Source organism: Xenia sp. Carnegie-2017, unplaced genomic scaffold (assembly GCF_021976095.1).
Source record: "Xenia sp. Carnegie-2017 unplaced genomic scaffold, XeniaSp_v1 HiC_scaffold_2, whole genome shotgun sequence".
NCBI classification, from domain to species: domain Eukaryota; kingdom Metazoa; phylum Cnidaria; class Anthozoa; order Malacalcyonacea; family Xeniidae; genus Xenia; species Xenia sp. Carnegie-2017.
The window spans coordinates 1358427-1374564 of record NW_025813482.1 but is presented as its reverse complement, the minus strand read 5'-3'; the positions used below and the strand labels follow the sequence as shown (position 1 = coordinate 1374564).

The following is a 16138-nucleotide window of genomic DNA, read 5'->3' as shown; positions in this document are numbered from 1 at the left end:
AAAGTTAGGGACGTGTTTAACACATCTGAGAGTTTATACGAAGGTTGTAAAATATATTTAACGCATCTGGGCGGGTTAAAAGTAGGATAAGGTACATGTAGCAAACGTTGGGATGTAGGTTGGGCGATGCTTAGGGTACTCATTATAAAATGTAAAAAACCAACATAACGAGGCATTGGTGTAGCCATATTGTAGTCATTAGGTACATGTAAAAAGCTCAGGAATGGTTTTAGACATTGCTAATGGCAAACAGATCATATTTCTTTGAAAAGTACTGGAGAACTTTTTTCTTAATTTAGGTCTGCCTTTCGTTCTCGTATTAATTATGCTTGCCATCACGCAAGACAGAGAATATGGCTCGAAGATGTGGTAATTTTGTTTTCACATATAACAAGAAATAGTACTATGTTTGCATAATATACTACGCATTTTTGCTGATATAAATTAGTAGATGGTGATAATCGTAGTGTCCCCCCAACCCCTCCAGAAATGAAAATGAATAAATAAGACTCAGCAGAACGATTGCCTCTGCCTAGGCCTTATATATTTTATCGCGATTCACAATTATGACCTTATCAATACCATAAGGAAACATCGATTTGACTGAAGAGTCTGTCTTAGATATGACATTAGATCATTAATGGAGAATTTCTCCCTACTTCCCTCTATTGTGTTCGTTCAACCACCCTCCTTAGTGTATTTTAATAAAATTTGTTTAGTGCATTTTAGTAAAATTTGTTTAGTGCATTTATTAAAATTTTTTCCATTTTCTTTAATATAGGTGTTGGTACAGCGATTCAAAAGTTATACTTTTTACGTTTGCTTGTCCAATTGCTCTATGCATAATGGTGAGTAATAAATGTTTATGTTTTTAGAAAATCACAACAGGCGGAATTTTAGCCTTTTTTCGATGTGATTGGCTGTAACATATCTTATCACCGTCCGTAATCTTTTAGATAAACTCTTGAGCCGAATAGTTGTTTTGTTTGGTTTTAAAAAGTAATTATTTGCCGACTTGTACCTTTGTAAATGCAGAATACGTTTTCTAAATTAGTATGTTAAATCTAAAATTTAATTGTTTTCTTTGTCGCTATTGTTTAATCTGAGTTCACAATCAATAAAACCCCTTTCCTTTGGCAAAAGATTTAATAAATACATTGTTTACCGTTTATGTCGGATTGTTCTAATCTCCGAAAATTTGAGAATATTTTCTCTCTGTAGCAACAATTAAGAATATATAAAATAACAACGTACCATCAATATAAACGAGTATTTTACCCACTTTTTCAGCTTTGTATCATATTAATTTTAAAAATCGAGTGCCGCAAGTTCAAGGGAACCGATATTTCCGAGAAAAAGAATTTAAGGTACGCGTATTTTTTTGCTTAACGTAAAACAGTAGCATTTAGTCGTATTTACTCTTTCCTGCATCACAGCGAATGTGCTAGCTGTGTGAACGTGATAACTTTTTGCATACTGCAAGATGGGGTATGTCATCATCAGGCAGTTTATTTGAGAAAATTTAAGTTGATATTTACTTTAGCCCTGTCAATTATGCGTGGTTTCAGAAATTTTGGATAAATTTGCTATTTATACGATTCGGTGGATTGTGTAATTGAAAAGTATTGTTTCAAAGTACAATTTCAAACATGCAATAGCTTCATGATATAAGTCATCGAATGTTTGCTGTGTTTTTAAAATTGTAACAACTCATAGAAACCTTTCTGATATACAGTGGAACTCGTTTTAATAGTCACGAACGAGCCGAGGTAATACGGCCGTGTTAACGGAGCGAGATTAAATTTCAATACACACGTGCAGAATGATTATGGAAACTTGTGAGCATTGACAAAAATTTATCTGACGGAAATTAAACATAAAAAAGAAACACAAAACTGAAATAAGAAAAATTCAAAAGCAAAGACTTACAGAAACTTGTATCGAAAGATAGGTCGAGACTTCACAATATGGCCGTTGACGGGTAACTTTATTATAAAATGCGTAAGTGTTTCGGGACAAAAAAAGCGACCGGTTTATCGAGATGACCGAAAGGCGGTTTTTCCAATATAAAAATCATTTTGATTATTCAAGATGTCAAATGAAAGTTAATGTTGAGTGAGTACTTTAGTTCAAAATCAAAAACAGAGTTTCACTTTTACTGTTAATCGTCAGAGTTTAATCTTTTACTTAGCAACTGTGATTATTATATGTGCAATATATCATAAGAAATCGCTTTATGCATGCATCAAAGTTAATTGATCGAAATTTGTCCATCCCACAATCTAATTTTATTTTTTTATGCTGAAATGCTATTCAACTTGTTTGTTTTCACAATATTTGAGTATCAAAATGTGTTCAGTTTGAAGAAATTCTACAAGAAATACGCGGTTACTCTGGAGTAAAACATTAATACCGATTCTTGCGAAAATCTTTTCTTGTATAAGAAAGCTATGTCGCTTATTTTCTTCTTTGCTGCTGTTAAATTGCTGTCCAAAACAAGTAACATGAAAGACTTTTCCCTTCGTTCTTTCCACCATCCAGTTGTTTCTATTAACGTAAAACTGTCAAATCGAGAACGTACTTCTTGATTGAGAAAGATGTCAATATCTTTTTGTGGAATGGTCTTGTTTGCTGACTCTTTTCCGAAGGCTGCAGTAAACGAATACATTTTCGAAGACATCACACCAATTGGTTTTGCCCAGAGCAGGGCCATGAGAATGATGTATGATCGTAGCGATTTCATTGCTTATTCGAATCTAAATAAATAGCATTGTAAGATTACACAATCCCAAAGTTGAAAGTTTTATTGCTCTGAATTATCGTGGTACTCTTCTTTCTATCGAAATTCAATGTTGTGGTACGCTTGATGTACAAGTCTATTAATTTCAACTTACTTTTCAAATCTCGTAACAATTAGTGCCGTTTATAACGATCGAGTTTCTTGAACGAGTTGGTAGAATGTCGAGTCAACTGTCGCTTATCGCGATGTATGTATTCAGACTATTGATTTATTCACATTTAATATCTGGCGCCACAAATGTTTCCGTTCACTATTCTACCATGATTAATTATTTACGCAGTTGATCTACCCGATTAAATATTTACGTACATTATCTGGTTCATCGCAATGAAATGGCGATGATTCTCACAATACCTTGTACAAAAAAGCAGAGCTGAAAAACAGAGCTAAACATGGCATTATTTAACCTGAAACGAAGCTTGCTTTCTTTCTCCTCTTTTCTGTTTTGTACATGTTGGCTTTCACTTTTGTAGTTTTCGTCAGTAAAAAACAAATCTTTTCAAATTGTATCATTGGATAGTTAAACTGTTTTCCAAGTGTTTTTCCTTTGACTCATATTCATTCACGTTTTTTTGTTTTTTTCCCGTTTTGCTGTTTGCTTAACGAAGTTTGTTTACATTTGACAGTTAGCTAAGTCATATCCCGCATTAACATATGGACAATTTGTCTGTAGTCCCATGTGCTTTTAAGAGTTCTCTTCATTAAAAATATAAATAAAATAGCAAAATTTTTATTTTAAGGGCCCTTTAAATGAAGTAACTGAGACAGCTCAACTCCATGAATTTTGTTCATGAGTCACTGAACTTTCGTTTTTTGTTTCAGTGTTATCACTGCCTTGTCAGGACTTCTAATTCTTTTCGTGGTTTGTACATTTGTAACTGCTGCATTATCTGCTGATCGTCCTGCGGAAACTATATTTCAGTACTTATTCACAGTTTCTGCTATTATATTGGTAAGTTTGCCTTTATCTGCCTGTATTTGTTAGAGGTTTATCATCATTACCATCATCATCGTCACCATCACCATCATCGTCGTCATCACCATCACCATCACCATCATCACCATCATCATCATCATCATCGTCATGGGTCATGATTAATGCTGACTATTTAATTCTAAACTTTTTCATCTAAATAAGCTACATGTTTATATATTTTTTTTATCTAGGCGGTTTACATATTTGTTTATCATTTCTGGCTTGATAGAGAGGTACTTTACCAAGGAAATGACTTTCTGTTATTGCTGATTGATTTGTTTGAATGGATGATTAGGAAAAGGATGAATTTTCTTCTGAGGAAATTTTGTTTATTCTATTTCAGATATCCAAGCTATCAGTTTTGAAGAATGCCGAGAAATCCCGACCAAAGCGGGATTATTACAGTACGAAAGAGACTGTCATGGTATTTTTCAATGTTTTTGTCCTACCCAAATAGAACTCTTCGTCATGCTTAAGGACTTAAACACGCTTTGTCAAAGTTTCGACTAACGCCTCAATTAACAAAACAATTTTGGTGGAGAAATGTTTTGGTATATATTTTTGTAAAAATCATGCATGAAACAACATTTGTTTCCTGTTTAGTATTCGGAAGGCACGTCAGAAGGCAAAAGCTTTAGTTTGATATTCCCTTCACGTAAGTCTCCAAAAAAGAAACACAAGAAAAGTGACAAGAAATCTCCAAAAAGAAGTGAATCCTCCTCTGAGTTTGATTACGATGCGACCCTTCCTATGTACCCTACCATCAACGATGCTTCTCTAAAATCCTTTAAAAGCCAAGTGTACGTATTAAAAAACTCTGCATAATAGTTACCATTTCATGAAAAAAATTGACGTAGGCTTTAGGCTCACAGATGAGTGAATGCTGCGCTTTGAAAGTGTTATTACTTGGAGTAAAAAAATTTTTACATGCTGTTTGTTAATGAATGTGTGTTTGGTAATATATGCCAATTTTAATGTTTTAAAGAAAACGCGCATGGTAATACTCAATTGCAAATGGTGGTGGTATAAAATATATAATTTTAAAATGAGAAATTCTACTTTTACTTAGTCTTACTGTACAATTTCCTAGCCTCTATTACTGTTATATTACTTGTCTGGAGTACCACACACCGCTTAAAAAATCCGCCCTATATGGAACAATCTTATACATTGTGAAAATACACCAATGATAAAAATAAGCTAAGGACAACGTAGAGTGATCTTATAATGAACTTTACTACTTTTATAGTTGAAAAGGGAATGCATGTCGGTTCATTTATATTCAACACGATTTTAATTGTTTCCCATAATTTGATGAGTGGTCGATGTTCACATTTTCTGCTTCAAATAACTACATTCAGAGAACATTGTTCGTCTTTTTTAAAATTGACTTAACAATTTATCGTTTGAATAAAACGGATTTTTACTTTTATTTAGTTCAACGCATCAACACACGTTAGATAAACCTCCAAATACGGCTTCAGCCATCAAGATCTCTAGACATAATAGTGAAAGCATTGAGTTGACATCACCGACTGATTTGGACCGACGTCCTGATGGTGCTGAACAAACTGACACAGGTGATTTTTATGGCTCAAAGGACAGCAATCCCCTGGAAGACGAAAGACAACGGACTAGTGGCTGTAGCGCTGATTGCTCTACCAATGCCACAACCTTCGGCAAAGATAAAGTTGACGAGGGAATTTCAACAAACTCCCGCGATTCGTGTATTGATGGTAAAAATCGTACATCTGCAGCCAGTAGCACTCAACTGTCAAGAACAAGCAGGAGTTCAGTCTCTGGGGCTTCACTGCCTATCCCAAGCGAGGCAAGAATCCTGATTTTTTGAAGGCTGTTTGCCATTTTGCACGTTGTTTGTTTGTGATTCATCATCGAGATTGGATCCTCCAAACCTTTACAAATTGCGGTTGAAAGTTAGATCTACTGTCAACGTGTTAAACAAACAGAGTTTATTATCGTGAAAATATTTTGGCATTTATCGATATCATTAGCAAATGCTTTGTATTCAAGGTTTTCTATGTTTTTAAATTTTCTCTTTGCTGGTTATGCTTTTGTAACTTGTAACTTTATTGTTGCTTTGATTTCAATTGTTTATAACAGAAAACATTTTTTTTACTTTTTTATAATTTAACACAAACGTGTTGGAAAAACCTTTCATCGAAAATTCAAGTCTGGTATTGTTATAATAAAAAGAGCGACGTTTCAAATTTTTATTTAAATCAGGCTGAAAATGGCAATTTTTTATTTATTTGTCAATCTGAAAACAAAGTATCCTTTGTTAATGTGGTTTTGTATTATTTTTCCCACTTTTGTTGTAACATAACTACAATTTGTTTAGGATATGTATGATGAAGAGGTACTTGAGGATCAACCATTCATTAGACGAGACACAAGTACTGGACCAGAAATTCGTTCAGATCCTCCATCTAAGATCCCTAAACGTCGGACTCGAGGTTCGAGGCGTCGCTTAGATGACGAACTCAATGACGACGACGGTAAAGACGGAAGGGTAAAAAAGAAGCGAGCTTCTTCGTCGTTGCCATCGACTGATGAAAATTCGGTAGAGTTAAAACACTTTAGCAATATTTTATCTGATTAAACTTCGATTATCACCGGCAGCAGGCTATCCCGATTGCAGACCTCTCTTTGTCAATTGATGTTTTATTTAAATCCCTTCAAGACCTCCACGGACAGACTTGTGAATAGAGTTTCGCAATAAACTATGACTCCTGGCATTTGTCCGGCATCGTGTTCACTCTAGCTATTTCCAGAGTGCTTTTATAACAATGCGAATGTTACGACTATTATGAATTATATCTATACATATCATGATTTTAATAGAAACGGAATTTATAAAGAAGTTGTTGCTAGTCTTTTCGGAAAATTATTTACAATATTGCTACTGCTATCTTGTTACTCTGTTCTCCATCTTTATTTCAATAATTGGTGTATAAGTTTAGCAGTTAAATAAATTCGAATTACTTTTTTTATATCCACGTCAATAAAACTTTTCCTCATTTTGACGTGCTATCGCTGTGCATTGTTAATTGTGTGCATGATTGTGATTTTATCAGTCATCTCATATCAAATAATGTTATGAAGCAAGCCAATGTTCATCTACTTCAATTTTTACGACTATTGGATCGAATAGTTCATATTTGTTTACACTCTATGATTCCACGAACATCACATTAAATTTTTTGCCAAATCGTTGCTGTGCAAATTCAGTTTGAAATTATTGTAATTTTCATAACTCTGCATGGCTAAAAAAAGCAATTAAAATACCCTGCATCGCTTCGAAGTCAAGATATTCACAATTGTATATCCATTTGCGTAAATATTTTTTCCCTATTTTTATGGGGTGTTTTCGAAAGAAATGTTCAAGTCATGTGAGGGTTTTGGAGGAAGGTATCGTGTTTGTTTGTAAGTCAATGCTTTTTTCATCGACTATTCCTTTTTTTCGCAGAAGCTAGCAATTAAGGTTTTCTCACACCTGGAACACGTGTTTTCCATGTATAGATTTGAACTCGTGCACCTGGCGCTCACATCCAATGGGATGGCTCGAATTTGAGCAATGCTGTGCAATTGTTATGGCCCCGTTAATTGTTTAAACGCGCCGCCAAGATTATAATCACCGCGTGGAAATTATCATCAATAAAATATACGAGTATTTGCGAACCATTGCTCGTTCCACATCATATGATTAGGTGTTTTTGTAGCTGCAGTTGATATTGTAGCATGTTTGGCGATCTATAACTAAATTGGATTATGCATTAAGACGGTAAAATGTCATTTCATTATTGTTATGCTGTCTTTCAGCGTATTGTTTAACAGCGCCTTAGTTACACTGCTTTAAAAATATTACTTTCTCGTGAGATAAACAGTATTTGAATGAGTCGAAACAATCATGTCACCAACAGGGTGCCACTTCAAATCAATATAAGCTTCATTAAATGATTCCAAGTGTTATTTTAACAGTTCCCTCTATAGAAACGTAAGGTTCTTGTTGTTAATCTGAAAAAAAATTCAATCTTTTCAAATTCTGATAATGGCCAGTTCTATTGCAAGCAGCTCCTACTCGATCGCCTCTCTTATAGCTTCAGACAAAAAAGATTGGAAAAAAGACATTTGTGGAGAAACATCTGCATCGCAGCCAAAAGAAGAGAATTCGGAGAGCGTCGAGAGTGGTGGCAAATATAAGGAAGCGATAGCTTCAGCTAGCAAGTGCTCGTGTTTTGCTTGTACTCAACCTTCCGCGTTTTCACCTTTTAAGAATGGGCTTGGACACAGAAATGAAATCCGTCCTCTTGCACCGTTTTCAAATGTTTCAAGTTTGGCTGATTATGTATACCTCCCCTCAAAAGGTTCGTATGGACATTACATGTTTTCCCGTTTCTTTCCTTAGGAATAAGTGTGTATCCAAGCATCGCTTCAGCGGTTATCACACTATAATTTCGGTACTTCGTTAAACACTTTTGCCTTTAATGACGTATATATAGTTCATACGAGCCCAAGCTATGACGAACACACCTCCTGATGAATTAGGCATATAATTCAATAGTCATCTATTGCGTAACCAGACTAAACACATTACATTGATTCCATGCAATTATGAGAAAAACTTAAGGAGATTATACATGCAGAAATATCATCTGTTATGAGCAATTTATCCATCTATTTGTAATCATGCAGTAGCGTGCAAGTTTTGAGACATTTCCTATTTTTCACCATAAAACAAAACATAAATAGGTCCTTCACATATTCAAATGTTTTGTTTACCATAAACATTTTTTCTTAGTTTCTTCTGCAAAAAGAAAAAGAAAGGAAAATAAAACTCGACGACAGCGAACTACGTTCACAAGTGAGCAAACTCTTAAGCTGGAATTGGAATTTCATCAAAATGAATACATCACTCGCTCCAGACGATTTGAACTAGCAGCATCCTTGAAACTCACAGAGACTCAGGTAGAATTAGGATTTGCTGGAATAAATGTGTGTTTTTGTATAGCAACTAAGCGTCACTCATATGGGCTTAGAAACATTTTTGACAGCTATTCGTTTCCAATAGTGCAAACAGCGCAAGTACAATCTAATAAACTTTTTGTAAACTTTATGCAGGGATAATAAGAACTTCGTAAAATTAAAGAAGGAAAACTTGTTCAGCTGTTATGTCAAATTATCTCGGAATTCTCATTGAATGTTGCATCATTGTGTAAAATAGTGATGAATTTTTTGTATAATTACAGGTAAAGATTTGGTTCCAAAATCGTCGCGCCAAAGATAAACGAATCGAAAAGACACAACTCGATCAGCAATTTAGATTTACTGGATATCCAACCGGACTTCTGTATGGTCCCTCGTTTTATGGACTATGCAACCCGACGTCATTCTTTAAGAGGCCCACTACTCCTGAGTAGATATTCTTACACCAATTATTGTCCTGTGAAATACAATACAGATTTTTGCTACATTGTACTTACGATTCCTTTTAAACAATTGTCGCGAAACTTAGCTAAACTTTATACAATTCGAGTAACAACTATGAGGCAAAACTATTATAAAATAAACTATTCATAACTTACACAAACAGAAATTTGAATCGTTCGCTTTAGTCGTGAATCTCGAGCGTATTTCTCTTTGTGTGCGATGCGAAATCAATGGGATTGTTTTGGTATGCCCTTATTAAAGGCTATTGAGGCTGCTATTGGGTAAATAACATAATGTAGCTTTTAACAGACACCGTGTAATAAAGTAAAGGTATATTCAAACATTTCACAGACCCGTTTGGAAGGCAAAGAATGAGTTCAAAGCAGGCTCAGTATTATTATTATAGATAAAAGCCGCGTGAACACGTTAATTAACTAGCTTATAAGTTGCCAATTGCTATTAATGTTCAAATTTCTGCTAATTGTCGTAATTTTTTGCAGAATGCCACGTATAAACATTTCTTCTCCATCTTTGCTTTGAACTTTACATGAAATTTTCAAATGCAAAAATATGGAAATTTCCATCAAACCTCACACGCGGGTATCATTTTCTTGGTATAAGGCTTCGTTTCTCAGAACTGAAGAAAATAGACGAATCTCGAATTTTGAAAATAGTTGCATTTCAAAGCAATTTCTTTTACACCAACGACAAACCATTGTTTCCTTGCCACGTACAGAATTTCATTGATCGAGAAAGAATCTAGTTAACTGTGAGTTCATCTGTTCATGTAATCAATGGTTAGCTCATTTTTTTTATTTTTTGGCCAATGTACACTAGGTGCCAAAAAAATGAGTCCAGTTCTAATATTGGAAAAATTGTGGGAAAAAATGTGTCTTTTGAAATATATAGTTACAGTAGCCACTTGAAAATGCGCAGTGAGACCTGAAATTGTCTCCCACAATTGTTTGCAAAATATTTCACATTATCTAAGCGCATGGGCAGTACATTGGGAAATGGCTAAAGATTTAAGTGAAGGAGTTAGAGGACAAATTGTTGTTCTCACTAACGAAGGTTACTCACAACGAAATGTTGCTGCAAAGCTGGGAGTGCCCAAAGGAGCTGTTCTCCGAACCGTGGGAAGATTTAAAAAGACGCAATGTTATTCCAGCTTACCAAAACCTGGGAGACCACGTATAACAACAAAAAAAAGAAGATCAGTTCATAAAGCTAAGTTCTTTGCGCAACAGACGAGCAACTGCTAGCAACATTCAATCGTCAATTAACGTCACCCGAGAGAAAGCAATCAGCAAAACAACAGTAAGAAGGAGATTGGCTGCAAGTGGTCTGAACGGAAGAGTTGAAGCTTCCAAGCCGTTGCTTCGCCCGATAAATAAGCGGAAGAGATTCTTATGAGCCAAAAAATACAGGCATTACAGCGTAGACAATTGGAAAAAAGTACTTTTTACTGATGAATCAAAGTTTGAAATACATGGAAATAATCGCCGTGTTTATGTGAGACGAAGATGTGGTGAAAGATTGTCAAGTCAGTCTCTTAAGTCCACTGTGAAGCATGGGGGTGGAAACATTGAAGTCTGGGGATGTTTCAGCTTTAATGGTGTTGGGAGTCTTTACAGAATAAAAGGCAATCTTGACAAAAAGCAATACCATTCTATTCTCCAAAGGCATGCTGTACCATCTGGCAAAAGGTTATGCGGGAGAGGATTTACCTTACTTCAGGATAACGATCCGAAACACAGCTCCAACTTGTGCACAAATTATTTAAGGAACAAAGAAAATCAAGGTGAATTGAAGCTCATGGCATTTCCGCCTCAATCGCCCGATGTTAATCCAATTGAACACTTATGGGATGAGTTAAAAAAGAGAAAAAGTGAAACATGACAAGCCAGGATAGGCTATTGGATGTAATCTCTACATATTGGCATAATATTGAACCATCTACACTTCAAAATCTTGTTAAATCTATGCAAAAAGAGTTGAACCCATTTTGAAAGCTAAGGGAGGACATACCATGTACTGACATTGCTTTTTCGAGAACTTAAAACCTAACATTGTTGTGACAGAGTGGTGATATGGTTCAAAACTAAAAATATGCATTCGATATTTAGTGGACTCATTTTTTTGGCACCTAGTGTATATTGATTAATCATGCAAATTATTTCAACTCCAAGCTCCATTTTTTGCGACTTTTGCATGTCGCTTTCTTCAACATAAAATCATCTGTCGATTACAAAGTAACTTAATTATCAATAACTGGAATAGCACATCTTCCATTTGTCGAAATTTAAAAGATGATGATAATAAGGTTTTGTGAATAAATAAAACTCTTGTATTGTTTCATGGTGCCAAAATTGTATTCGTTTGATCCTGCATTTATGAAAAGAGAATAAACTAAAAATTACAAATGCTCATGGTATTTTGTACAAATGCCTACTAACTTGACTGGCGACTTACCGTACCAACTGCTGAGCAACTTTTATGAACAAAAGTACTAAACTATGCTTGCTTCAGTGTAGTTTTGTTTAGCTCTTAATATCAATATATATCAATATAATTATAAAATATAATACGTTTCCCCTTTTTGGGAGTAATATGTAATTTCACGATTTTTCATTATTTTAGTCGTTGTAATCAGAGTAGCTAACAACTTGCGGGTTGGAAACCGTACTACGGCAAGCTGAAAAAGAATCAATTTTATTAGCTTCTAAGCTTTCCTGAATATCTATCATAGCAAACATCTTCAGCAAAATGACGTTCTTGAAATGGTTAATGCCGAATATAATCGTGTACTTTATAATTATTGCTTATTTTCATGGTATGTTTTGACATAAAAACAAATTAAATGCTGCTTTCGTCTATATATTAAGTACTGCATAAATATCCCACTAGTCACCCCAGGCAAAATGTTAAATTTTATTGGTTGTTTTTTGAAAAAAAGGATAAAATTTATCGTATTGTGAACCACACTAACTTAAAGACAAATTGTGACATCTTTAGTTGTTACGTTCTCTAATATCTATAGCCAAGTTGATGACGTGTGATGGTACCTATGGCCAATAAGCTTATTAAGTGGGAATGAGTTTGTGCTTTATTTAAAAAATAAAGTGTTTTTGATGATTTAACAGAGAAAACTTGCGCTGTGGATGCCAACGAATTTACTATAGATGATATCGAATTTTTTCGTGAAATCACTTCGATAATTCGCTTTTGTTTGGGAAGACACACTTCGTGGAAAGAATGCGCCACTGAATTGACCGGGACATTGCTTGTCAGAGGAAGTACTTGGTTAGGAGGAGAAATTGAAGCATACATAGGTGGAAAATATGGACGTTCTTTTGGTCGAATGATTGGTAGAGAAGCAGCAAAGTATATCTTTGATTTAATCCAACGGTGGTTGTGTCTGATAGAACACAAAATGATGTTGTAAAAGACGCGTATAGATATTTTGGTGTATCCTATACTGCATCAAAACAAGAGATAGACACCGCATATCGACAATTGGCGCTTAAATATCATCCAGATAGAGGGAGAGATGTGGAAAACTTTTATATCCTTCAGTGCAATATGGCAACTATCAAAGAAAGTAGAGTAGGATTAATGACCAGTTTTGCACATTCATACAAAACTATAAATTGGTATTTTGGAAATTTCATAAGAATTACAAATACTAATCTGCAATTTAATCGCGAAGGACAAAACATAGTGAATTAGATAAACCGTATTTGTGTGCATTTTAAGGAAATACTATTCAACAGTTATGTAGTTGACAACCTTAGCGGTAGTCATCTTCAGAGTCAAATGAGAGTCAAATGACTCTGAAGATGACTACCGCTAAGGTTGTCAAAACGTCAGTCAACAACAACAAAAACAGTCCTTCTCAGGACTATACCAACCTGGACGATCTAGATTTACAAACATGTAACGATACTCCCGGGCTCAAACCATTTACTTTATTATCTCTCATTACTTATTTTATACTCATAATGTAAATGTTTTATTCTATAAAATGTGGCGACGTGTCCTTTCCAATGGTCCTTTCCATTGAGTTACAGAATTGAATGGTCCTTTTAAGTTTCGTAAGTATTTACAATTATTTATTACATGAAGTATTGTCTAAAGGACACGTAATCACAGACGTCATCTTATTCTATTTCTATCCCATAATGCATTTCTTTTAGAAAATTTCTGTTTTCAATGTCATCAAATATCAATTACGGTAACGTTCAGAAATACTCAGGTAAACATGTTCTTCAAAAATCATTCATAAATCGCTTTCAAATATTTTACTTAGACATGTTTTCATTTTAAACTCATGTTTTAGATAATCCGTAGTATACTTCTACAAAATATCCAAGAAATGGACCAAATCATAAACGCACTGGAGCCATGTAAAGAGTTCGCCAAAGATTCTATGAGACTAGTGAAACGTTGCACGAAACCAGATAGGAAAGGTTTGTTTCATTATGTTTAAAGTATATTACGTTAATGAACTCCTGTTTATGATAGTTTACATCAATTGAAAGCAATTTTAAGAAATTTCACTGATGCCACTTGCATGTACCCCCAAAGTGATTATGAAAGTGTGAAGGCGAACATTGTCGTTTGATATCTGAATAGAAATATTTGGTTTAACTTTTTCGTGAAAAACATAGAATATTTTTACCTATTGTGACATTGTTGATGATTGTTTTTGTGAAATGTACTTGTGTAATTTAATGGTATTTTACGCTTTAGAGTTTCAGAAGATTGCAATTGCCACTGCTATTGGTTTTGCCATCATGGGCTTCATTGGCTTTTTTGTGAAGTTGATACATATTCCAATAAATAACATTATAGTTCAATAGAAAGGTAATATTATATTTATCATATTCATTTTTGATTCACAAAATATCAATGAGTCTACTAACAGTCTAGCATTCTTGACTCAGCCTGCTTTGTAGGCCTTCTTTATGGTAACCTGTTAATCTAGTTTCAGCATGAATATACAGTAACTATTGGTTATAATAGAAAAGATTGAATTTGATTTTGTTCGTTATTTCCAATCATTTACTATGAATATCCTTATTGGTGTGTACAATATCAGCTCCAAAATTTGTTGCGATTTAAACTAAACATGTACTGCCATATGTTTGGTCTATGAAATGAGCTTAACACTTATATTGATGTTCAATTGCATTGCTGTTTCCATAGTGATAGTTTTTTGACAAAAGTCATCAATATATATATGCAACATCTGCATCTTGCGATAATTAAATTTGTGCAAAATGTCAAAACCATTAACAGTCATTTATATGTATGAATACTTTTTGATTTTTGTTTAAGAATTTGATTGAGAATGGTTGATAAAATCCAAATAGTCTTTACCGATTTGCTATATACTTTCATAAATTCTTCATTATTACAAGTTGCAAGTGAACAACAATTTTCTTTAATGTATGTATGTAAGCATCTTCTGTTGTGTTTATGCCATCTTCATGTATCTGTGTTTCATCTTGTGAGACAATGAATTTTTTATAAGATAAGAATTGTTTGCTGCTAAAGGCTAAGCCTTGGCAGGCCAGTAACTTCTGCTTTGAGGATGTGAAGACCAAACTATATTATCAGCCAAGGAATGAATACAATATATTTTGTGAGAAAAAGGTCTTATGAAGTTTATTTTAATCATGTATAAATCTGGGGAAATTATTTTTAGCATCTGTGCATATTTACATATTGATACTATTCTTTCATAGTTGAATGTCTGCTTAAAGCTGTTATGTTGCTTGGCTATTATTTGATATAAATTTGTATTTCATTACACAAGTCTTTGTCAATTTTTTGTTACTTGCGAATCTATGCAAAATTATCCAAAATAAATTTTAATTTCAAAATACATTTGAAAAAATGCCATTGGTCTTGGGTATGCATTTTCAAAGAATACATTTTTCCACTAAGTTTTGCTACAAAAACATGTTTCTATGTTGCAAATACTGCTATATATGACCTTTGTGTAAAGTTTTCCCATGGGTAAATCTACATGTGAATAAATTTTTTTTGCCAAGTAATAGCAATTTTTAAGGTACATTTACTAAATAATTTTATCTATTTACAGGTGTACAGTCCGCAGATTCTTTACTCTTGACTCAATCTAACTACAAAACGTTAGATTTCCTTGAAATATTTAATGGAGATTTAAGTAGAACATGAATGCAATGCGTGTCGTTATATGTATTCCTTTATAAACTTATAATTTCTTATTACTAAACTAAATTTCTTTGACTTAAAATCGATAATAATATATGTCTTGAGATGTTATGATAAATGATTTTCTCAGACAAGCATTGTCTGAATTTTTGTCAATAATTGTAGTTGATGTATGTTTATGAAGTCAGTGGAACATGATTTATCTTGTGTGTGACTTTTTGCGTTAATACCGTGCGAAGAGCTTTAATTTTCACTCTTTTTCTTAAAACTATTGTTAATTTCTTGAGAAAAGTAATTTTATTCATTGTTTTCATGTAAAAAAATGGCCGGATCACTGTTTCAATATCGTTGTTCAGATTTTTTAAATAATATGTTCAAATTTTATATGTTTGTTTTTTTTTATTAAATTGGTTGGTATTAGCTTTTTTGTTTTGTACGTACACGTGGCTTGATTATGAGTATGCATTTAGGCGTATTATATGCAGACTTTATTAAAAATGATGGCTTTGAAACAACGTCGTATCAAAATGTTGTGGCGGGAATGTGTCGCTAACTGTCGTAATCGTAATTCATCGGCGGTTGTCGGAAAAACAGCTTTCAGACAATCGCCGACCATTATCATTGAAAACCAGACATGGGGAACTGTCCCAGACAATCGCCGATGTTTTTTAAGAAACAAAAAAATTTGTGTTCTTCTGACTTGTTTTCAATCC

General features: G+C 33.9%; 1 protein-coding gene and 3 long non-coding RNA genes across 4 annotated transcripts in view; 2 read left to right on the top strand and 2 right to left on the bottom strand.

The window, feature by feature from the left end:
- The window catches only part of LOC124439707 (adhesion G protein-coupled receptor L3-like), a 22080-nt gene extending 15293 nt beyond the window's left edge, over positions 1-6787 (top strand). The window contains exons 16-24 of the mRNA XM_046989987.1: positions 300-369; positions 782-848; positions 1291-1367; positions 3623-3752; positions 3968-4009; positions 4120-4200; positions 4380-4576; positions 5214-5604; positions 6136-6787. Of these exons, the coding sequence (XP_046845943.1) occupies positions 300-369; positions 782-848; positions 1291-1367; positions 3623-3752; positions 3968-4009; positions 4120-4200; positions 4380-4576; positions 5214-5604; positions 6136-6396 (1316 nt within the window). The 3' untranslated portion in view covers positions 6397-6787. The remainder of the gene's footprint in view (positions 1-299; positions 370-781; positions 849-1290; positions 1368-3622; positions 3753-3967; positions 4010-4119; positions 4201-4379; positions 4577-5213; positions 5605-6135) is intronic.
- On the bottom strand, positions 2154-2977 carry LOC124439710. The gene is made up of 2 exons (XR_006946419.1): positions 2895-2977; positions 2154-2756 (listed from the first exon to the last, which is right to left on the bottom strand). It is a non-coding gene; the product is annotated as an uncharacterized LOC124439710 (long non-coding RNA).
- On the bottom strand, positions 3620-16138 carry LOC124439712. Its single transcript, XR_006946421.1, has 3 exons — positions 16055-16138; positions 4263-4265; positions 3620-3630 (listed from the first exon to the last, which is right to left on the bottom strand). It is a non-coding gene; the product is annotated as an uncharacterized LOC124439712 (long non-coding RNA).
- On the top strand, positions 7538-8170 carry LOC124439713. The gene is made up of 2 exons (XR_006946422.1): positions 7538-7578; positions 7895-8170. It is a non-coding gene; the product is annotated as an uncharacterized LOC124439713 (long non-coding RNA).